Genomic DNA, 25,066 nt, shown 5'->3' with positions numbered 1-25,066 from the left:
TGGAAGCAGTGTTGGCGTTCTCTAGCTTCTAACTGCCAGTCCAGGTGATCCCATTCCCACCTGTATGCAACTCCCCACCCTCTGCGCCCTTTCGAGTATCATGCTATAGCATGAAGCATAATCACATCGTGCACCAGCTTCTTGGTCACTCCCCCAGATTCACAGAGAGCTTCAGGACCTGGCCCACAAATGCCGCCAGACTCCCGCGTTATCTCAGACAACCTCAGCATCCATGATTCATAGCTTCTCAATCACACAAAGGGATTCCAGTGCCCTTTGCCTCCATTCCTCTTTAGCAGAACTCATTCCTGTGGCAAAATCCTAGCTTGACATTTACCCAGATGCCCTGAAAACCTAAACTTTAGTGACTCTTCACACCTCTGAAAGCACCTGTCCCAGCAACTTCCTGACTTCTTAGTAATTTCTGTTCTTGATCTTTCTTCAATGCTTTCTGTTGCATTCCTACCTTCACTTCCCAAACCCTACCCAGCATAAACCCCAAAAGCCCATCATTTCCCAGAATTGCTTCTGGGCACCCACCATGCCCTCCCTCTATTTTTGCTGTACTGCCAACAAACTTGCTATCACCTATGGTTATCTAATTGGTTAAAGACATGGGCTGGGGAGTCAGACTCCCTCAATTTCTACCATTTAGTAGTGATTCCACCTTAGGTAAGTCATTAATTTTTCAGGGCTTCTGTTTCCTCAATTGGGAAATAATAATAGAGTACTTATCTCATGACCATCACAAGTTATTGTAAAGATTAATTGAGATAATATATGTAAAGTGCTTAGGATAGTACCTGATGCATAAGCGCTCAATAAATATTTACTATTTGGATTGGCCAAGAAGTTCATTTGGGTTTTGAAAAACCTGAATGAACTTTTTGGCCAATCCAATATTATTACAAATAAACTGCTTGATGCTGCTTCTAAAAAAAAAAAATCACATAATCAAATTAATAAGTGCCAATACATGCCTAAATCTGCAAAGCAAAACACAAACATTTTTCACCTCTCTCCCTAGATATTGTCCACTTAAGGGAGATGCTTGAGAAAATACCCTTGTAGGGCCTGAGGACCTCTGATACCATCATGTTATCTATTTGTCCTCCTCATCAAAGGTAGATGGGATTAACAGACTGACTAATGTCTATTATTCTTAAGGTAGTAACAGCAAGGATTTTGTGTGACCGCTTCCCAGAAGACAGACTAGAAGAAGTAGGCATTAGACGTGAATAGACATCTCACAAAGGAGAAAAGATAAATGGCTAAGAAATACATTAACAGATGCTCACCCTCATTAATAGGGAAATACAAATTAGAACTACAATGAAATAACATTGCACATTCTTGAAACTGGCAAAAACTAAGAAATCTAACAATATCAGATGTTGGACAGAATATTCTAATAGGCATGTAAATGGTACAATCACTTTGTGAAACATTGAGGGGTTATCTTGTAAAGCCAAATACATACTCCGTGGACCAGCTGTTCCATCCCAGTGAAGCTCTTTCTCATGGGCCTCAGGACAATGGTTAGAGCCAGACAAAACTGCAGGCAACTCTGTGCACTGACAGGAGAATGGATTAAATAGTGGTGCATTCGTACATTCACACAGAAGAATATTAACCCCACACACAAATGAAATATAGCAGCAATAACAACATGGAAGAATCTTAGAAACAATGTTGAAGGGAAAAGAAAAAAGCACATCTCTAACAAGTAAATGTATATATTGAATAGTATAATGACATTTTACGTATATTAATCCATTTAATTCTAACATCTCTTTGAGGAAGGTAGTATTGCTTTCATTTTACAGATGAGGAACCTGAGGCACAGAGAGTTTAAGTATTGATAACTTGCTGATAAGTGGAGGTTCCAGGATCTAGTTGACATTTACTTTATGCTTACACAGTACCACACACTTGCCTAGATTATTATTTTATAAAAAATGCTCCACATAAAATGTCCTTGATTTTTCTGCCTGATTTAATCTTTCTTCCAAAATCAACACAATGAGTTAGAACTGGGGAATCCAGTTTATCATATCCCTTTGCACTCTTTCAACCTTATCACAAAAGTGCAGGCTCACTGGATAGTTTGATCTTCCTTGAATGGTCTTCTGAGCTATTTTCCAGATTTCACATGTGGAAACAGAATGTGACTCACTTTCAATGCCCTAAATTAGCCCTGAGGCCCTGGAACTTCCCTTCAGTCTATGCTTTTCAGAATGCCGGTAACCAAGAGATCTGAAAATGAAGGAATTCGTTTCCCAGGAAGCATCCGCACACACCCCACCACCACCACCCTACCCCCCAGAAATCTCTTCCTCAGTCTTTACTTAATACCCCTAAGACCCAAAGGACAGAACTTGAGCAGCTAGAGGAAGGATCATTTCTTCCTGCCTCAGTCTTAAGAATAATGCTTGTAAATTTGTGACTAAGCACTGTATAGCAGGGAGGGGAGGAGAGCCAGGAATCCAGAACCTTTGTTTTATTCCCAAGTTCTTCTGCTTAGCTGTGCAATGTTGGGCAAATTCAAATTCTCTGGAGTTCATTTCCTTTAGTTATGCACTTTGCTCAGTTAGACTTGACAAACATTTATCGAAGGACTCCTAGGTGCCGTGCACCCTGCCAAGCACTGGGGCTATAGGGATGCGTAAGACCTCGTTAGCTACAGAGGACCTCCCAGCCATTAAAGAGCTGTCTTTCCAGAGTGGAAAAGTATGGATCTTGGTGCCTGAGGTGGTTAAGCAGAGTGTGGGTAGCCTTGTGGTGGAGATGTTGTAGAGACTACACAATGGTCAGCATACTGTTGTGGTTAAGAGCTCAGCTCTGGGGTCAGTCATAACTATAGATATCCTGGCTTTAACCCTCATGAACTCTGTGACTTCAGGCAAGTTACCTAACCTGAAGAATCAGTTTACTCATCTCTAACACAGAGATAATAATTAAACTATATTCGATTTGAGGATCAAATATGATAAATGCATATAAAAAGGAGGGTGAAAGTCATGATAAATAAATGTTCCCTGTCTTCCTCATTCTCCTCTTCATATTATTATTGTTAATACATCATTTATTGCTCAGCAAGGTGTTGTTGCAGGGTTTGGAGATTTAGAAGTCGTCCATCAATCTTGCTCAGCTCTAGCTAACTCACTGGAGGATGGTACTTTAGATGGATATTCAGATCTTGTCCCAAGGCCTTTCCTGAAGATGTTGACATGTGTTAATGGGATGATTACAGGCCAGTGAAAAGTGAAGTTGACCTTGGAGGAGGTTCTTCTAAATGTTCTGAAGTATGAGGGATGGTGTAATTAAGCATAGAATAAGCAAGAGGATGCATTTTAGATAAAGTGAGGGTGTGTTAATACATTCTATTGGGAGAGGTTTAAATAAAGAGTGAAAATCATGCTGAATAAACTTGACTTGATCTAAAAAATTATGGTCCAGAAATTTTATCAGAAGTGAATGATGAATATGACTACAAAGAAATTGTAATTAACTTCTCATGTATTAAAAATGCATGTATTTCAAAAATATAAACTGAGCAAAATATTTGCTATATTTTGTCATGTTTATGACAAAGGGCTAATTTTGTGAGTATACTAAAGAAATCTTACAAATCAGTAAGATGAGGAATAACTCAATTGAAAAATGGATAAAGGACTCAGACAAAATATTCAGGAAAAAAGACACAAATCTGGCCAATGCATGTGGGAAGATGTTCAACATCATTCATGATTAGAATATGAAACTTAAGATAACATTCAGCAAAGATTAAAAAGAGATCAGTATAACCAATATTAGTGAGAGTGTGAGGTAACTAACTGGCATACTCATACACAGTTGGTGTAAACTAGTATAACTTTTAGGGAGGAGTAATTAATATTATCTTTTAATATAAAAAGTGCATATACTCTGACTCACTGCTAAAAGTTATCTTACAAATATACAAATTCATAATGCACAAAGTTCTATACACAAGGATGTTCACTAAGAATTATTTGTAATAGCCAAAAAAAATCCATTAGTGAAGAACTGTTTAAACAATGACAGATCCATGCAATGAATAATGAGGTAAGTCTACCTATATCGATAAAAAATGATGTTCATAGTATATTGTTAAATCAGAAAGACAAACTAAAGAACAGTGTGCATAGTATGCTTCTGTTTATATGAAGAAGATATAAATAAGGATATATGCGTAGAAATGCCCTAGAAGGAAACACAAGGAACTTTTGTGGTTGTTACCTCTGGGGATATAGGGGAGGAAGTGTTTGTCTTTTACTGAATTCCCTCTGTACTGTTTGATCCATCAGCCTGTAGAGATTGTGGTTAAACCATGGACTGCTGTGGGGATTAAAGGCTGAATTCCCATGTTTTCAAAATATGTCAAGGTAAGGAGGATTTTTTAGCTGCAGAGACATGAGAAGACATGCCTTATCATCAAAGTTTGTTGAATGTGAGTGTTTCTTGTTTAGCATATTCCTCAGTGTAACCTCAGAGTTATATTAAGCTAGATCAAGGTGACTTTTTGTAACCCTAGAAGTGGAGTGGTTGATGAAGTGATGGGCTCTTGTTGATAGGGAAATAGGACACCAAGATTATCTAATCGTCTCTTTTCTTATGCCTTTTGATCGCCCTTCATTCCAACAGGCTGATATTGAAAACTTTCTCCACAGGCAGGCAGGTTCTCTGGGTGTGCAGGGGGCCATTGGGCATCCCAGCTGGCAAGCTTAATAAGGAAGATTGGTCACTGAATAGAACTGTTTGAGGCATTTTGGGCAGTTCATTAATCCTTGATGATTCTGAAACTGGTTGCACAATTCTGCATAAGGAATACATTGTTTTTCCTTCCTGTGGTTCATTGTGATTGTGGATGGGTGCCTGGTGAGGGGTATGGCTCCTATAGGACTGCCATGGCAGTAGAATGTCCAGTATGGCAACAAAACACATACTGATGGCCAAGGCAGGAAATGTTTATTTGAGACAAGGCCTGGGCACTGGGAGAGGTTTTTCGTTATTTTTCATTAAAGATGAGGATCAGTAATGCTATAGAGATCTAAGTTTTCAGTGTAATCAGGGAACTGAACCCTCTGGTCTTTTTGTTAGTTGATGACCTAAGCAGTGAGACACACTGTTACTTTAGGTGGTACCACGTTTTGTAAGGATCCATAATGGCAGGGACAAATCAAAGTACTGAGAACTAAAGGTTCTCTGTGGCGAGGGAGTAACAGTCTGAGTTCATTGCTGATGACATAACGATTTGGCCGTGCCAAATCTTGATCTCAAGCTGTGCTGTTCAATATGGCAGCCACTGGCCACATGTGGCTAAACTTAAATACTTTAATATTAAATAAAATTAGTAAAATTAAGTGAATTAAATAAAAAATTCAGCTCCTCAGTCATCCAAGTCACATTTCAAGTGTTCAACACCAGTATGGTAAGCTAGTGGCGACCGTAAAGGACAACACACATTCATGGAACAGTTCTATCAGAGTAGAATGTTCTGTTGAGCAGCACTGATGTAGAAAATAAATAGGTCTCCAAAGATATTCTATCAAAAAACACCATTTGGATGCTTGCTTGACCATACCAGGGGGTCTCTGGTTTTTATTCTGAACCACTAGAGATCTGAAGTAGAAGGGTGGAGGCAGTAGGATTTTAGATTTCGGTGTGAGTTGTAAAGTCTCACTTTTTCAGTTAAGATACCTTTTGTTGGCAGATCACTATGGATAATGGTCATAGGCAAGGAGGTAGGAAGATGCGACGCTCTGAGGTTAGGGCTTACCCTGAATGAGGAGTGAGTGACCTGATTGGGCAGAAGGAAGTAGTCAAAGATACTTTTAATACTTGAACAAAGGGCCAGTACAGCTGTTTAGTTTCTGGAACTTCCTTTGGTTTCTGACCTCCGTACCTTTCTTTATCTGATTATATTGGTAAAAATAGGTTAGGCATCCTAAGAAGAACATGAATCTCAGCTTCCCTTTCTGGTTTAAGAGATTCTTAATGCCTTCCTCGAAAGGAAAGTACTTCTTTCATTAGTCCTGTTTCATATGCCTCTAAAACTTTAAAAGGATTTAAGGAAAGGGAAATCAAATGAAGGCCAATACTACTTCTCACACTAGTTCAGGGTGTCCCTGGTGGCTTGTAGCATATCTAAATCATTTTCAACAGAGTCTGGTGAGACATTTGGTTGCCCCCTCCCATCCACATCTTTTGAAGTAGACTCATGAACTGAGGAATTGGCAAGGAATGAACACTGTTTGAGGTCTTCATCTTTAGGGGCTAGGAGACAGGATGTCAAAGAAAATCAGAGGGTAAGGTAAGGTGTCTCTCATGGAAGTTAGAAAGTAGGTCAAGAGAGAGATGTTAAAAAGAAAGTCACTATTCAAAGAACAGCTAGGATTAAGAACAGAGAAACTGCTAGACAGAGCCAAGAGTTTTCTCTAGTAACTGTAACAGGAGCAGTTTTCATGAACTGATGAAAGAATAGGAGAGTGGCTACAGGGAACAAAGAGGGAATTTCCAAGGCAGCAATAAAAACATGAGCACTGGACCTTATTTATTTAGTCTTGGATACTTCATCATCCTCTCATTCAAGTAAAAGCTCTAGCATGCAATAAATACTTGTTGAATGAATCCTCAGGAAAGAAAGTCACACTGAATGCATAAATTCCTTTATTGAAAATATTGGGCTAGCACTGCATTACATATATTCAGTATCCATAAATGAAGGGCCACACATTTCTGATTGGACAATACTGTTTTAAATAGAGAACACAGCATCTGAATATGCTCTCACAAGTATAATATCATGGACTAAACTAGGTATGAGTGAACTATATGCAAAATGACCATTTCGTTAATAGCATATGGTTGCAAATGGCATAAATGGTAAACGTGATCATCATGAGACATTCCTGGTATCTCATACCAACACATAATTTAACAAGCAGATTAAGGTTAAACTGCCAATAAGTTGTTAATCAAGAGTTCTCAATAGGAGAACTTGGGTGAAAGTGCACCCAGGCTATAGACTTAAGATTTTATAGCGTTCATTTAAACTTGCGTGGAATGTGGGTGGAGTAAAATAACTGTTGATCTGACAGGAGGCCACTTGGCAATTTGTTTGTTCTCTTTTATAAATAGTCTAAAATAAGAGAATAAGCTAAAGGAAATATTCTGCCAGCTTAAGGCCAACATTCTAAGAACTGTTTACTTCTTTAAAATGCAGGTATATAAACACTACTTTTTATTAATTTTTTCTTCTAAGATCACTGGGTATGTATCTTATGACAGACCACTTTCTCAGCTTTGGCTATCATTTGACATTTTTTTTCCATTAGCAGTCTTTGGCTTTCATAAACGTCTGACAGTCAATAATATTTGTTAAAATTTTAACAAGTCTTTATTATTAACTTTAATAAAAGAGTGTTTTATGATGTGAAAGTGAGTTGATATTAAAAAACAAGTTTTTACTTTTTATTCTAATTTTGGTATGAATGCATTTCTTTGCATTGATTTTTCTCAAATAAAAGAGTCTAGAAATCAAGACAATTGGGATAATTTGCCCTTTTTTTCATTTGATATAAAATATACAGAAATTAAAACACTCAGTCTCATTTCAAACAGAGGCCTGTTCATTAATGTAAAAACTTGGGGAAAATTATGCAAAAAAATCCAATAAAAATACAATTTTTGTTATTAACACGTGATTTTATAAGAAGCAAAACATTTTCTTTTCAAAAGCAGGGTTTGTTCTAAATCTAGGATCATAAAGGTATACATTTCTGTAAATATCAACTTATGACTGAGAGAAATAGCTTATTTTTCTTTTACACAGTTGTGTTCAGAGTAAATAACTAAAAATGTACCTTTTTAATGACTAAATGGAAAGCTGGCCTACAACAGTCAAATCAATAAACATTGGTATTGAGTTTTAAAAAATTCAGAATTATGTGTATATATATATATGTGTGTGTGTGTGTACATATATATATTTGGACATTAAGCAGCACATACATATACATATCACCCTAAACAATCAGGGCAAAAAAAATTTAATATAAAACTATATAAATCAAATGGGTTTGTTGCCAAAACATAGCACAAAATGTATACATTTCTTTATTTCAAAATTTGACACATTAAAAGAAAAAACTGCCAACACATTTCAGACAATATACTAGAAATAATAAATAAAACAGTTTTTAAAAATCATATATTCCCTTTAAGTGCTGTGCACTCTGAGTTTTTCTAAATGAGACTAAACTTTTCCATGGCAAACAACAGTATGCTGTACATTTTGGTAATGAAAATTATATTGATAAATATACAAGGAATGTATATATTTCCACAGTATTTTCTTTTTCACAGTTAACAAAAATAAAAATTGCATTCAACTCACATCTATAAATATTCTGATTCCTCACTGTATGGATTTGAAGGAAGTGAGAGTATGAAGTCTTTCAACAATCTGGACTTCAGATTTCTTTCTTCATCGTCTGCCTTCCACATGTACCTTTCAGAATCTCTCTGCAATGTGATCACACGCTGAGATGAAGGCAGAAAGAAAGCACTATGATGGGATGAGGCAGTCTGGGCTGGGGCTTGCTCTTCCAGCCAGCTTTAGCAGGGCTGATTGAACCCAGTCTTTTTAATGTCGTATTTTAAGGCAGTCTGAATTTCACTCGAATGTCCATACCTCGAGATCCTGAACTATGAAGTCTTCCTTTTTGGAAAGAATATCATTATTAAAAGTGCTGCAGGAGTTGCTTCGTCCATGGTATAAATCAGCATCTAGCCATAAACCAAATCGTCCCCTGAAAAGGTTAATAAAATGGTGAAAACATTTCAATTTTATGTGCACACTTTCTGTCCTCCCTTGCCCCAACTTCTTTCTTTTATGCTGTACACAGACAAAACCCTAAACTGCTTATAAAACAAAAGGTACATTTCCTTTATTTCATTTAAATGACCCATCTTTCCTAAAAGACGGGTGGCAGTAGTCCCTCATTTAGACACATAAATAAGTCATTTTACCTTCAATTCTTAGTGTCATGTGTTAGACCACACTGTCCTAAATAATCGAAGCACATGGACTAGCTAAAATCACCTGACACCAAAGTTTCAGTTACCTGGGTCAAAACAGGCTCACTCAAGTCAGGTGGTAATTATAATAACAACAAAAACCTTACCCTCCACCACCAAGTTCCAAAGAACTTATGTCTCCATTGATAAAGTAAGAGTTTTCTCCACTCCACTTAAAGACCTTAGGACAGAAACACAAGACAGAGAACAGACATTTCAATCTGGAGAATTCACGAAGAGGGAGTAGCAGCATAGTACCTGTGTGTGTGCAAGGGCACTACCCATTGGCTGAGGAAGCTCCTGACGGCCAGACCTCTCCCACACCAGGATGAGGTCTCCAAAGGGGTTATGATGTAGGAAAGACCTCTCAGACACATGTTGGCTCTGACTTGCAACCCCTCCCTGATATTAGACCATGCAAAAGAGCAGTTCCCAAGGCCTGGGGAGGGAATCTAAGCAGTTTCTGTGCTGCAGTCATGAAGTGCTGGCCAGGCTAGAGTGAGGCCAGATGAGGTTACCTCGAGTAACGGGATGGGACAGCTGCTGCTCCAACCACAGCCCCCCATCACCGACCCTCCTGACACCGTGACACCAGGAAGTTGGGTATTTCTTTCATCTAGGTACCTTGAAGTTAGGGCTAAACGTGTAGAGAAAAGTTTCGCCTGTGCCATAATAGTGATCACTGAACTTGAAAGGATGAGTTGCATATGCTCCAAAAATCTGTCAAAAGAAAACAGAAACCTTATCTACTTTCAACCATAAACCTCCCAAAAAAAAGACTTTCTGAAATATTTTAGCACAATCCTATTCTGAGATCTCATTATATCTCTTTCAGCAAAGATCATTACTAAATCAGAGTTCCTAAATAAAAAAAGACCACCATCCAACAAATAAAATGTCCCCAATTCTCATTAGAACCCAAGTGGCTTAGAGAACTTATCTGTCAAAGGCCAACAATTGCTCCAGTTTTAAAAGACTTCCGAAGTCCACTATAGAGACAAATTTCTTTTAGTGAATACAGAGGACATACTGGAAACATTAACAAGATGCATCTTGCACACAGAAATGAGTGGTTGAGAGAATGAAGGCATAGCTCTGATGTGTTTTCTAAGTAAAATTGTGGCCAGAGGTTTCCCTGGAGAAAATAAATTTTTCTCTCCTTTGATTCGAAAAATGAGTTTTCAACATACTTATTAAAACTGCATCCTTAACGTGACTGATCCAGTATATCTTAGTTCAAAATGGCTTTTAAGAAAAAAGTAACAATTCCGTAATACTGTGGGCTTTAAAGGTGGGTTAGATGTATCTGAATCAATGATTTTTCTATTATTTCTTATTGGGGTTGGAAGGAGTAGTCTTTTCAGAACACGCATGTCCACTGCTTCAGCTTCCTATCCTCTGCTCAGATCCTGACCAGTGTGTGCAGGAGTGAGGACTGGCAAGAATATATATTCTGGAAATGTCCCTAGGTGATTCTGATATATTTTCTCCAAATCCCACTTGGGAAACAATGCTTTTTTTAAAAAATATTTATTTATTTGGTTGTGCTGGGTCTTAGTTGTGGCATGCGGGCTCCTTAGTTGCAGCTCGCTGGCTCCTTAGTTTTGGCATGTGAACTCTTAGTTGTGGCATGCATGTGGGATTTAGTTCCCTGACCAGGGATCGAACCCGGGCCCCTGGCATTGGGAGCGTGGAGTCTTAACCACTGCGCCACCAGGGAAGTCCCAAGAAACAATGCTTTAAATGGAGTCTACCTGAAAAATGTCTTATAAGTTTTCAAACTAATTTAAATTGGATTATCATCATCATGGAATCTCTTCTTTACCAAGTACACTCAGTTCCTAGCTCCTTGAAATACTAAAAATTAGGTAGAGTAGAAGTCTAGAATCTCTTTCTAACCCATGTTCTTCATACCAAAACCTGTCCCTAGAGCTGTTAAGAACAAGGAAAAAACAGTAACAAATTTTCTTAGCAATCATGGAAATCTGTTTAAGCACTGGAGATATGATGATACTAAGAAATTACTGTTAATTTTTTAGGTATTATAGCATTATGGTTATGTAAGAAAATGTCCATTTTATTTTTTTCTATTAATTAACTTAGGAAGAAATTGTAGAATAATGGTATTGTTGGGTCTATACCATCGAAAATTTTAACATGTTTGACAGTAATAGAACAAAGGAATCCAGGGGAATGAATGAAGATAGCCCAAAGTGGTAAAAGGAAAGCTAATATGACAAAACCTATAAATGTATAATTGCTCTCCTTTCTTCTCTCAGCTTTCTTAGTAGATAAAAATTATACAAACAGCTATGTAACAGTTTATTGTTGAGTTTGTAATATATATCAACGTAATATAACAAAATTACCACAAAAAGTAGAAAGATGTCATAGAGCAATATAGGAGTAACATTTCTATATTTCACTGGAATTAAGTTAATATAGATCGGACTCTATTACCTGATGATTGTTCTATTATTTTCCACAATGCTTTGTGGTATAAATTACTCCACGGTCTCATTCAATTAAATTTGGGCCCCTTTGCAGGGGTAGTTTCTGTGGCCAGTCTATGAAGTTCATCCTGACTCCAGGAAGGCTCTCCTTAGCTGTCTCTTTCCCCGGTTCTCTCTGGTAAACTAGATGGTCTACAGCTTAGTTTGCTGCCTTCATGGAACTACCAGCCTCCTCTTAGTTGTTTACCACCAAAATTTTCATTGTTCTCTAGAGTGTCCCTTGGCTTGACCTTCCCCATGTTCTTCTAAATAACATCAGTTCCTTTGGAGAGAGCTTCTGAGCTATATGTTTTATGGTCCGCCTCTTCCCCTGGAGCTGGGGGCTGGACAGTGGCCTGCTTTTCTCAAAGGTACAGTCCTGTTTTATGAGCAGGGTGCTGGGCAGGGGCAGCAGCCACTGGTCTTGGCTCCGCTCACCTGACATGGAACTTCTGCCCTATGTGCTGGAGCAAGGGCAATAGAGACCCCTGTATTCTCGGCCTGCCATGCAGAAGGTAGAGCAACTGTCCTCTGAGAAGGGGCTGGTCAGAGGAAGAGAGCCCTGAAATTTAGCCTCTGAAACAGAGATCTTGGGTAGGGGATAAGACATGCTGGGGACCTGCCCCTAGAGGAGGCATATCATAGTCTTTGCCTGGGAGCTGGCAGCTGAGGGATCCTCATCTTGTCCACACGTGCCCAGAAGGAAGCTTGTCTGAACAGGGGTTGGGGGAGGGAGCAGGCTGTGCCTTCAAATACCGCAGAATCTCACTATTATTACTGGGCTTCATTAGATTTTCTTAAATAAATGGTTCTTCACTTGCTGTATGCCCTTAGGGCAATTTCCAGAGACTTTAAATGATTGTTGTTTTTATAATTCCCACCAGTAATGATTGTTTCACTGGGGATTGATTCCGTAGAACTCCTCATGCCTGCCATTCTGCATGCGTAATGCTTTTATCTTAGAATTTTATATAATTCATTTCCAGATAAACTTACAGGTGTTGTTCTATCATGTTCCCAAGCACAGCAAGCCGCATCCTTGCCTTGGGGGTAGGTGGGGTGGGGAAAGCAGAGTTATGCCTTCAAATAACACAAATGCCTCCAGGGCACCAGATCCAGTAAGATTATACCTCTAGACAAACAGTGTAATCTTCAGGTATAGGCAGGCCTCCTTTACATATCTGCTGATAGGAAGCTGAGTAATACTGGGCATCATCAAAACCTGCTCTGTGAGGCCAACACATTCCCCAACAAGTTCTCTTTTGGTAAATTAATAGAACTAATCTATACTTACGGTGCAGGTACGGGTGCGTGTGCGTGTGCGTGTGCGTGTGTGTGTGTGTGTGTGTGTGTGTGTGTGGTCTAAAACCATCTAGCCCTATCTCATCTAAAAAGTAGCACCTAACTTTGCAAACATTTCACTAAATCCCTAAGTAATTCCATTTTAAACCTTTGTTATTATTATTTAAATTTTTAACTTGACTCTCCCTACTGTTCAGCTTGGACTATGATTAAATAAAGTGTTCTCAATCAGTAAATAACAGTAGGAACAATGATAGTAACTAAACTATTCCTCACAACTCTTAATCTACTTACAGGAATGATCACCGTTGAGAAAGACAGTGCCCTTCTTTCTGCTAATTTTTCCCAAGACAAATTATGACAGCAAAAATCTGTTTCCCCTAAAATGATCCTAATTATATGGCTTCTCAGTAAGCTCCCCAATGCTTAATAGTGCCCCACATCTAACAGACAGTCATTATACATTTTCTGAATGGATGAATAAATAAATGGTTGTCAAGTACACCCTGCTTCCAAATGCCAGGAAGAGAAAATAATGACACCTACAAAAAGTGTAAAGAAATTTCTTCTTGCTATAATATAGACCAAGTTGAAATGAATAAAGAGCAGACTTGAAAGATGCTTTCCTTTTGTGAAGCAGAAGTCGGCCTGGATGGTACATGAAAGAAACCTGGACAGATTCCACTCATACTCCAGGCTGACCGAGTGAAGAATTATTAGCTTAGGGGAGATGGGGGTAATATCTAGATTTCACCAGTGCCTCCAAGACCGACAGCAACGTGGGTGAAAGTGCACTAAGCAATGGTCCAGAGCATTTTCTCCTGTTTCGTAACAACTGGGCCCTTCAGGTACAACATACCATGGCCTTAACTGACTCTCCATCTCAGCAACTATGCGGGCAAGGTTGGTGGGCACTACTTCAGCTACCTGGAAGAAGTTCTGGTATGGCACTGGGACTGCTTTCTGCAGCTATGTCCAAATCTAGACTTGACTTTTCTTCCAGCTTCTCCAGTTTTAGGTTACAGAATATCATTATAGTATATATATATTACAGTATATATATTATATATAGAGTTTATATATATATATACTCCATGATGAGTACAGGAAAAAAATTCCTTAGAATGTGACTGTATTTGGAGATACGCTCCATTTTCTTTTTTAGAGATGCATTCTGAAGTATGTAGAGGTGAAATGACATAATAATTGGGATTTACTTCAAAATACTTCAGGGAAGAAAAGCCAACAAAGGAAAGAATGAAGTGTATGTGGCAAAGTCCTGCTAACTGTAGAATCTGAGTGATGAGAGGTCATTGTATTAGTCTCTCTACTGTTGTGTAGGTTTGAAAAGCTTCATTAAAAAAAAATGTTCCTTGGGCTTCCCTGGTGGCGCAGTGGTTGAGAGTCCGCCTGCCGATGCAGGGGACACGGGTTCGTGCCCCGGTCTGGGAAGATCCCACATGCCGCGGAGCGGCTGGGCCTGTGGGCCATGGCCACTGAGGCTGCGCGTCCGGAGCCTGTGCTCCACAACAGGAGAGGCCACAACAGTGAGAGGCCCACGTACCGCAAAAAAAAAAAAAAAAATGTTCCTCTATAAGAGGAACAAGCCTCACCTGATTATCCATATCTTTGATGACCAATAGGACAGGACTGTCTAGTGATGCTGACTTCCGGTAGAGAGTTTTCAAGCTGGTCCCATGCTCTAATGTGCTGTATACGAGACTCCATGGATACCCCTGTACCCTTGCTGGAAGGCGTCGGGCCAGCTGTGAATCCAAAGATGAAGATGTAAATACACAGTCTGCCTACAAATCACTCATGAATTTGTAGCACAAAACCGATGCCTGTGGCTCAAACTCGATAATTACACTACTTCCATATCTCTCCCCTATACTGTAGCAAATATTTGCCACTATAAACCAAGAAGGGAAAATCATCCCTTGGCAGGGATGCTCCCCAGAGCACGCATTCCCTCTCAGGGATGATCCTGAAGGGTCACTATGCCACTATATATTTGAAGATACAGCACCTAGCTTGATAAAGAGGTATGAATTAGACACATGCTCTCTTGTTTACACTTCAACCTGACTTTCACCAAGCAGTTCATGTTTCTCGAATTGTTCTTTCTAAACCTTCAAAGGCTCAGAGCTGCTACTGACAGCTGTAAATTCCCACCAAAGTGAGAACAAGAAGACACGGGTGTTTCATGCTAGTAATCAGATGTAGTCTGTCCTCATTACACTTGTATCTTTCACTTACATTAATATTAAACTTGGCTGCCATAAATACCAATAATGCATATCTCTTCAAAAATACACACAAAGGAGGCTATATAAAATGTTCAAGTCCTCAAGAATGCTTGACATAGTTCTAGAATCAGCATGAACTCCATCCCTGTAACTGCTTGGTCAAGTCGCCTAGCTTTCCTGGGCCTTCGGAGATGGCATTTGTAAATTGAGGGACTTGAACTTGATGATTCTTTAAGGTGTCTGAAATTCAGGTTTCTAAGCTGACTGATGGGGGAAGCACAAGAGGTCCCTTACTAAAGTTCAAATACAAGCACGTAGTATTTCATAAAAACTCACGTAAGAGATGTTCAGAAAATAGAAAGTAAACCAAAAAAAAGTACAGAAAAAGGAAAATTACTCCTAGTGGTAGGTGGTTTTCATAAAGCAAGTAAAGTGTACTTGCTATATGACTTTTACTGAGCTCAATAAATTGAAACCATCGGAACTCTGCGATAATCATTAGGATAAATTTGGATCCTTTTAAAATACATTAGGACTATAGTAGGACACTTTAAAAATTGTTTTGAAGACAAGAAATGGCTTTTTGTTCAGGTTCGGGGAATGGACGTAGGTGTCTGGCCAAGTCCTTGCACTCCCAAGAAGGTGGCAGGGATGCTGCCTTTCAGAAGCAGAGAAGGGCCCTGGTTAGGCTGCTGCTGTTTCTTCCTTTAAAGCTCGGCTCATGCTTCACCCCAAGTGAGAAGAGCAAATGCCAGGGGTGGGAAATGTGTTCTAAGGTTTGGAAGACACCCATCCTAAGTCCCCAGGAAGAACCCACCTGCTCGATGTGCATGTTCTCCAGAAGCGCACTGTGGGGCTGCAGGATCGGCAGGGCGGCCTCATCCTCATCTTCATAGTAGCTACATGTGCTCTTCCTGCGTTTTGCCTCCTCAACGGTGATGATCTGAAATGGAGAAGACAAATAAACCAAGAAAAACGATATTTTTGCTTTTCCTTCACCTGCTATAAAGGACCTCAGGTACACAATTGCCTGTAACAGGTAGGGTTTTAGCAGCAGGACATAAGTTGAGCCAGCACTTTGGGGGAAATGGCTAATCACAATGTCAATTTCAGAGCAAATGGAGAATTAACACAGTACAGCTATAGCACTTAATATGTACAAATTAAAGTCACAAGTTTTCCAGTTTTACTATTGCTCAGTCATCAAGTAAGAATTATGTGTAACTCCACAAGCGACTTATACCCTTGAAATGCCCTAAATTATTCTCCATTAGCCTGCATCTAAATTTGAATTGTTACGGGACTAACAGATATCATACTATGAGCAAGTCTTCTATAAATAGGGAAATGGGGACGATAAGGATAGTCCTTTAATCAAGAATCCTAATGTTTTCTCTCAAGGCTGATCATAGCAACCAACCCTGACAGAAATAGCAAATGATAACATCTAAGGAAAGCAACAATACAAAGAGACACGAAGCTTTAGTCTAAATTACAATTAGGTATGATTCTTTATGGAGAGTTGAGAAACCATCAAAATAATCTTTCCTTCAAGGCTGAGAACAGAAACATGATGTTGTACACAACATTTATTATTTCATCATAAATACACTTATAAACTACCAGGTTAAAAATCATTTTTCTTTTGCCTCTCCGAAAGTCTGGATAAATCACTAAATTACTTTGTAATTGAAGGATACAGACAGAAGGTAACTAATTCACCAAAATTCCTGAGTACAAATATTAATGACTTTTGCATCATAGAGAAAAAACATTTACATTACATTTAGTGAAGGTTGTCAGACAATGACTACTTAGTTTCCAAAATGCTGTCATCTGAGCTGGATTTACAGGTAAGGAAATTAGCCCTTAAATGTTACCGTCTTCTCAAGGGGCATTTACTTAAAGAAAACACTGTTGAAGAATCACACATCCAGCATTTTAAAGGGGGAACTCTACATTTAACACAGGTACAAAGTGGGGCTGTGGAATGAAAAAATCAGTATGGAGTTTTGACTCCAAAGGGAAAGGGCAAACCACACCATCTCTCTCTCCAAAGTGAATAAAATACCTGCTCTGGCTGAAGTATTAGCACGATCCTTTCTAATTAGAAAGCATTTCAAAGCATCTTAGCGGCAGAGCTTGGAGGATTCACGGGCACATGATTAGCCCTCAGGACTCCAACATACCTTCACAAAAGGCTCTTGGTCCGGTCTGGCACAATAGAAAATCTGAATGTCCAGGGGCAATCTTCTCATCGTGAAGTAGTGTGAACTGCCTGCTTGCTCTCTAAAGAGGTGCAGGTTTTTTCTCTTATCTGCCTCCACACCACTGTTACTTACAGCCACACTGAGCTACAACTGTTTATGCAGTATCTCCTTTCCTGCATGATTGAGTTTCTGTTTCCCTTAGGAGACAGTTCAATATTTCTACAGGAACACACCCAAATTAGGATTTAGAGCAAACACACACTTCCTGTTAGGCATAGCTGTGAGGCTGTAAAAAGACACTTTCACCTTTGAAATGGTGGTTTCCTAACAGCACAACAAAACCGCATTGTTGTTTTTTTTCTTCTTCTCTGTCTTGTACTTTTCTTCCCAATTGTCCTCCAGCTGGCTGAGCCTGCTTTTCTAGCCCTGCCTTTTCAGATTTTTTTTTTCTGCATTCTAAAGCGAAACCTTCATTTTAAAAGTTTATGTGTGTTCCCTGACGTCAGTTTGAATCTCAAAGGAAATATGAAAAGGAGCCTTTACCAGAGGTAGGTTCATTACGCTTAGAACAATGGCGTTTCACTTCAATACCGTCATGTTTGTTAGGTATGAGAAACTTCAAAGAACTGAAAGAACATCCGGTTTATATGAGGCTGAGAAAAATGTTAGTTTAGATTCAGGTTTTCTAAAGAGCACCTTTTAACCTTTCAAAATATTAATCTTAATGACTAATAAGCATGATGAGTCCTCCTCTACTGCCCAGACCAGATATCAGCGGGTTGGAAAGAAATGTAGATTACAATTGGATCAATTTTCAGGGATCTTTCTGTGAGTTTTCCAGATCTAAAATGGCCTCTTGGTCTCCAGTACCCCTGGGAGATTGGGCGCCACTACATAGTTCATCCTGGGGGTCAGTTCTAATGAGGCTCTGGGAGATAACTGGTGACCAGTCTCAGGTCAGCCAGAACTTATTCTCAATGCAAGAGCCTGGACACAATCTAGGGCAGAATCACTTGGATTTTGTGCCAGTGAGACAGCATTCTTTTCAGTGCCTGACACTTCATGACAGCTAACATTTACTGAGTGCTTTCTATATGATGGCAAGTGCCAGGTGCTTTGCCAGGCATGTGGCACAAATAATTCCAGTATATCATTTATCAGCTTTTCAAATTAGCGAAAGCTTTAAGAAAGGGATAATAGAAATAGTACTTTCTGTTGCCAGAAGCACAATGAGAAGAAGGGTATTCCTCACATTTCTGGAAAATTGTCATTATATAAAAGATTAGGAGCCTTAAAAAAAAATCAATAGCCTTATACTAAGTAATATCACTTTCAGGAAATTAGGGGAACAGTCAGAGTTACAGATCATCTCATCCTTGTGAAAACCTTGAACCAACACGATTCCTAAAAGTGGGGAATTGTTAAATAAATTCTGATTGAGGTTTAAAATATTATATAACCATTAAAATGAGGCTTCAAAATCTTTAATATGATACAGTTCTCACAAGATGTCAGGTGAGAAAAGCCAGACACCAAACTATACATAGAACATTATCCCATTTTGCAAAAATACTCTCTCACCCCTACCGCCTAGAAAACACCCTAAAATAGAAAAAAATGAGTCCAAAAAATGTACAAAAGTAATGTGTGGTTAGATACTATTTTCTAAATGTTCTGCATTGTGCTTTTCTGTAGTTTCCAAATTTCCTATAATAAAAGCAGGTGTTACTTTTATAAAATTAAGAAGTAAAGCTTATTTAAAGAGCTTGGGTATGGAGGATGGACTTAGTGGTTGGGTTGACTGGAGTTGCCCTAGAGTTTAAGTGAAGGATGCAGACAGCTGACTAGGGCAGTGGTCCCCACCCTACGTAAGATCAGAATCAACAAATTCTAACTAGAGATGACTGACTACATATGATGATGAAAGAGAAGAATCTGGGTTGATATCTAGGCTTCTAGCTTGGGGCACCACTAATTAAGATGGGAATACATGAGAAGAAGCAAGTTTTGGGGAAAGATGAAGAGACGTTTTGGACATGCTGAGGATCAGACACCTGTCAGGGGAGTGAAGGTTCCTCTTCCCCACCCACAGAGGAGAAGCAATGCCACCATGAAGCAATGCTATCACAGTGGCCTGGCCTTAAGGTAATGCTAGTAAGCAGAATTTGCTCCTGCATGGGAGGGAGCTTGGACAGCATTCTTCTCCTCATTGTACTTTTGACTTTCTCTTCCATGTGGCAAGAAATAGGGATAGGGGCTTCCCTGGTGGTGCAGTGGTTGAGAATCTGCCTGCTAATGCAGGGGACACGGGTTCGAGCCCTGGTCTGGGAGGATCCCACGTGCCACGGAGCAACTAGGCCCGTGAGCCACAACTACTGAGCCTGCGCATCTGGAGCCTGTGCTCCGCAACAAGAGAGGCCGCGATAGTGAGAGGCCCGTGCACTGCGATGAAGAGTGGCCCCCGCTTGCCACAACTAGAGAAAGCCCTCGCACAGAAACGAAGACCCAACACAGCAAAAATAAATAAATTAATTAATTAATAAACTCCTACCCCCAACATCTAAAAAAAAAAAGAAATAGGGATAACAGTCCAGTCACCTCTCTCTCCAGTTATCTTTTCTTTCCATGTCCCAAGTGTTAACAAGTACACTAGGAGCTCGCAACAAGCCAACCCATTTCTTCCTCCTTCTCCATCCCTTTCTTTTCTTCCTCTTCCACTACAGGTCTAGAGACACCTTCTAAAGGGATTTGCCCTCTCATTCTCCTCAGTGGCTCAGTCTGAGCGGCTCACTCAAGCCCACTCTACTCTAGATCTGGAAGCAGACCTTTCTCTCTCTGCATGCCCCTTTAGCTCCTTTTCCTCTGGTGCTGGTAGGTGTGGCCTCTTCTCCCACAGGAGTTGTCAAGAGCTGAGATTCAAGGTTGGGATTAGTGGAAAGATGCAGAATAGGCCTAAAAGCGGGCTGCTTCAGTTCAAGATATTCAGGCCTAGTCGGGAAAGGATTAAATCCCCAGTGAAATTTAAACCTTCTCTCTGGCCCTCCATATTGGGCAAGAGACCATAGCCTCACTAAGAAAATATACATTTCCTAGCTATGCTTCGTCTGTGCGCATATCTCATGGGGGTGGGGGCCTCTTGGGCACAGATGGTTAGGTGAGGAGGACGGGAATTGATATTCTCTGACGCCTTGGCCAGAATGCCAGTGTCACACCATCTCTGCCTCGTGGAGACCCAGTCATGCCTGTGGGGCATCTATGTGCTCTAGAACAGCAGCCTGGAAGAAAGGTGTGTGGAGGAGACAGAGGTGGGAGTCAGCAGCAGAAACCTTGAAAGCCGATGAGCTCGTCCAAGGAAGATGTAATAGATGAGAAGAAAAGAGAGCCAAGGACAAACTAGGGAACACCATGAGAAAAGGGACAAGCAAAGTATACTCAGAGAGACTGGCCAGAGACAGAAAAAGAGTTGATATGAAGAGCCAAGGGAGGGACAGCCTAATAGGCTTGAATATTTTTAATCAATGGTTTCAAACAAGAAGCTTATGAACTGTGGGAAGACAAACATGCAAACAAGTAAAGTGCTGAGCGATACACTAAAGAGCTATGAGCAATGGGCTGTGGAAGGACAGGAGGAGTAACTCTGGCTGAAAGCATCACAGAAGTGACACATGAGCTGGACCTTGAAGGATGACGGGAGTCTGACATGGAAAGCTGTGTGTGTGCATGTACACATTTGGGCTGCGAGGGAGTGAATGAGAAAGGGACGAGTGAGGGCAAACACACATATGAAGGGACCTGGCATTCCAGATGGAGTTAGACCCAAGGGGCAGGCCTCATCATCCTTCATTATCCCAGTCTGACAGAGTTCCAGCCTTGGAAGATCTGACTGCCCACTTGATGAATCTAAACCCAGGCTGGGAGTATTGCTGGAGAAAACCTGCCCTCACTGCAGCCTGGTTTCAGACCCCACCAGGGCTTTCAATACCAGACAGCCATCCTACTGCAGTTCTTCAGTTGGCTTTTTTCCTAGTCTCTATAGCTGCTACTTCAGACCTTCTCCGTATTCCTCTAAGTCTTCCCTCCTTCACTTCTAGGGGGTGCTCCCTCCTGCTGCAGAGAAATAATCAAATGAGCAATGGCAGAATTTACCACCAGTGAGTCTACATTTTATATGCACACATCCTATTCTTTTCTGCCGCCCGACCACCTAAGACCGATTCTATCCCTACCCCCACATTCTCGGACAATTCTCGGGGATCCAGCCTCCCGCTTATTCCCTCTCCTATTCCCTTATCTTCTGTACCTTCTGTTCCACCGTTCCCGCTGACCTCATCCAAAACGTTACAGTCTCTCTCACGAGAGGGAAAACCTCCCCACCCTCACCTCTTCTTCCAGCCTTCCATCTCATTTTTATTCTCCAAAACCAAATTCGAGTGGTTTGCCCACCTTTACTAGCTCCACTTACTCACCCCCAATTCATTCATTGAACACTGGTAGCTACATTTTGAAGCTACCACTTTAATGAAACTGCTTTTTGTCAAAGTCACCAACTATTACCTCCTTGGTTTTAAATCCAAAAGACATAGCTTAGTTCTTACCTTCTGACTCCTCCGCAGCATTAGGCATTTTTGACCACTACTCTCCTCTTGAAACATTCTCTTCCCTTGGCTTCTAAGACATGACTTTTCTTGTTTTCCATGCCCTCCCCTGGCTGTTCCTTCTCAGTCACCTTTGTGGGCTCGACTATCTTTGGCCCCTTAGAGCTGGCATCCTGAAGGGTTCTGTTCTGAGTCCTGCTCCTTTGCCAATGGACACACTCTCCTAGGCTGACCTCACCTACACTCACAACTTCAACTTTGCTAATCACTTCCGAAAGTATATCTCCAGATCTTTTTCCTAAGTTTTATTCTCAGTTGTCTCTTGGACATTCCACAGACACCTCAAATTTAGATTAAAACCAGAACACAGAGCGTTTTCTGCCAAATCTAATCCTCTTGCTATGCTTCTTATCGCAGTGAAGGGCAGGTACCTCAATCCCTCCAGTTCCCATTCTAAAAACCAAGAGATCAATCTTGACATCTTCCATCTTCTGCACTGCCGCTCTTTCAGCAACTGTTCTCTCTCAACATTGATTCCTGCAAGAGACTCCTAATGGGTCTTCAAGCCTCAAGTGTTGTCCAACTCCATGAACATCTGCCAGCAAGAGCAAGCTCTCCAAAATGTGTATCTGTATTTACTTCTCCAGGCTCCAAACAGCTCCTACTGGTTGAAGCTGTTTGAGGACAGCTCAAACTGCTGCGTTCCTACTGCCCTTAGGAAAATAGCCAAACCAAACCTATGACGAACAGTTCATAGGTCCTTCGTGATCTGCCATTTCATTATCTCCAGCTTCATTTCTTGCCACTCCCTCAGCTTTGCACTCTTATGATCCAGCTACACTGAACTCTTATTAGTTCATCAAATGTCCCACACTCTCTGTTTCTCCCCTGGGTCATTCCTCTACATAGACTTTTCTCTCTGGCCAGAACATGTTCCGTGTTCCATGTCCCACTTTCACCCCAACTGCCTGTCCTCCCACTTCTGATCTCAGCTCAGATTACTCCTTCTGGGTCGCATTCCCTGATTCCCTAGCTCCATTCAGGTGCCTGGGTACATGCTCCCATAGCACGTGGCATTTCACCTACAACGGTAATTATCTCACTATATTGTAATGATTTATCTATACTCCTTGATCTCATCCACTGTGCCCCTAACATGAGAAGGGTGTGGTAAGTGCTCAAAAAAATTATGAACAGTTTTTTAGGTCAAATTAAGAAGCTTGACTTTCATCCTGTACGTAATGGGGACCCTGCAGCAGTTTCAAAAAAGAGAAGTGAAACTACTGGGTTGTAGGGGTGGAGATGAGGTCTTTCTGACACACAAAACTAGCTTCAACACAGATGAATAAGGTTTTTTCCCCATGTGATTTCAAAGAGGCACAGGAAATCTGACTTCTTGCCAGCCAAGAGGTTACTGGAATTTTGACACAAGAACATTTTGTTTGTGGACTGGACTTTTTTTTTTTTTCTTTTTTTTTTTTTGCGGTACGCAGGCCTCTCACTGTTGTGGCCTCTCCCGTTGCGGAGCACAGGCTCCGGACGCGCAGTCTCAGCGGCCATGGCTCATGGGCCCAGCCGCTCCGCGGCATGTGGGATCTTCCCGGACCGGGGCACGAACCCGTGTCCCCTGCATCGGCAGGCAGACTCTCAACCACTGCGCCACCAGGGAAGCCCTGTGGACTGGACTTTAAGGGACAGTCTAGCCCTCTCTTGAGTCTCACCTCCCAGCTCTTGGTGGTCGGCTCACTGAAGAAGTTGTCAATCATATTCAGTTCTTCTTTTTCCACCACCACAAAGCCTTGCTCTTTGGCATCTTTCCCATAGACATCAGGAGACCACTGAACAAAGAACGTGTACAAGTGATCCACCCTGAAAAACATGTTCATCACAGGGGTTAACACCAAATCTACTTTCCTGGCAGGCACCAGTAGGAACTTGGGCATGTACAGCTATCTTTTTCCTGCTTGGCAAATCCATTTTGCTAATTGGGAAATCTCCCATGTTGAAGATAATCTCTGCTAATGCATTCCAAACCGAAAATAAGTCAATAAATGGAAGCTAAACTCCACAGACACTGAAAAAATGTCTTTCAATCTGAGGCAAAGATCAAGAAATGGGACATAAACGTAAAAAACACAATGAAATATTTACACCAAATGTTTTTTCCTCATTGGGTCTTTGTTTATTGGACACCTGTATTCATGAGAAAAAAATTAATCTGAAGCTTTAGATGGGAACAAAGATAAGCAATATTCCAATGGGTCTTATGTAGATTGAGGCATTATTATATCATAATTTTAATAAAATATCTTTAATAACTAGAAAATATCAGGGATAGTATTAGCTGTTATTTTAACATTAGAAAGAGACAATTTTATTGATATCGGAATGCAGTTTGCTTCCCATATCTCTGTTCTCTTATACATATTTAACATCTGAAGCATCTCTCCAGACTTAATCAATAGAGAGGTGGCTAGTTCCTGAGCAGAGGGTGGGGCTTTTGGTCCCAGCACCTACAATATCCCCCCACCCCCCGCCCATGTAGAACAGTCAAAAGCCCTCTGACCTTAGATTCTACACCTGCAACCATCACAGTGGGGGAGTGGAAGATAGATAGGATCAAATGATTCTTAAAGTCTTTTCTAATTACAAACGGGTAATTTCAATTTGAGGCTACTGTTTGGGACAATGCTAACTTATTGCTAAGTTTTTAAAAGTTATAATTGTAAAAATATTACAACACAATTGCTATAGATTCAATGTTTGTGTGCCCCTAAAATTTGCATGTTGAAATCTAATCCCCAGTGTGATGGTATTTGGATGTAGGACCTTTCAGAGGTGCTTAGGTTATGAGGCATGATTGGGATTAAAAGAGACCCCACTGAGCTGGCTAGCCCCCTGTGCCATGTGAGAACACAGTGAAAAGACAGCCGTCTATGAACCAGTCAGCCCTCACAAGACAGTGAATCTGCCAGCACCTTGATCCTGGACTTCCCAGCCTCTAGAACTGTCAAGAATAAACCTCTTCTCTATAAGCCACCCAGTCTATGGTATTCTGTTATAGCAACCTGAACAAACTAAGACCAATATTAATTAAAACAAAAAAGAAATGTCAC

General features: G+C 40.5%; 1 protein-coding gene across 5 annotated transcripts in view; it reads right to left on the bottom strand.

Moving 5' to 3' along the window:
* Nucleotides 1-6,540: 6,540 nt before the first annotated feature.
* The window catches only part of NCOA7 (nuclear receptor coactivator 7), a 144,884-nt gene continuing 126,358 nt past the window's right edge, over nt 6,541-25,066 (bottom strand). For 4 of the 5 annotated variants that reach the window (XM_079939509.1, XM_079939511.1, XM_079939510.1 and 1 more), the window contains 6 exons: nt 23,672-23,819; nt 15,963-16,088; nt 14,510-14,662; nt 9,727-9,822; nt 9,210-9,283; nt 6,545-8,834 (listed from right to left, as the gene is read on the bottom strand). In XM_079939509.1, coding sequence (XP_079795635.1) covers nt 8,699-8,834; nt 9,210-9,283; nt 9,727-9,822; nt 14,510-14,662; nt 15,963-16,088; nt 23,672-23,819 — 733 coding nt within the window. In that variant the 3' untranslated portion in view covers nt 6,545-8,698. Of the gene's footprint in view, nt 8,835-9,209; nt 9,284-9,726; nt 9,823-14,509; nt 14,663-15,962; nt 16,089-17,334; nt 19,610-23,671; nt 23,820-25,066 lie in introns of those variants that run through there. The other variant, XM_079939513.1, reaches the window with a different exon arrangement.

This window comes from Stenella coeruleoalba (assembly GCF_951394435.1).
Source record: "Stenella coeruleoalba genome assembly, chromosome: 12".
NCBI lineage: Eukaryota > Metazoa > Chordata > Mammalia > Artiodactyla > Delphinidae > Stenella > Stenella coeruleoalba.
Note: the sequence above shows the minus strand (reverse complement) of the source record. Positions and strands in the feature narration are given on the sequence as shown.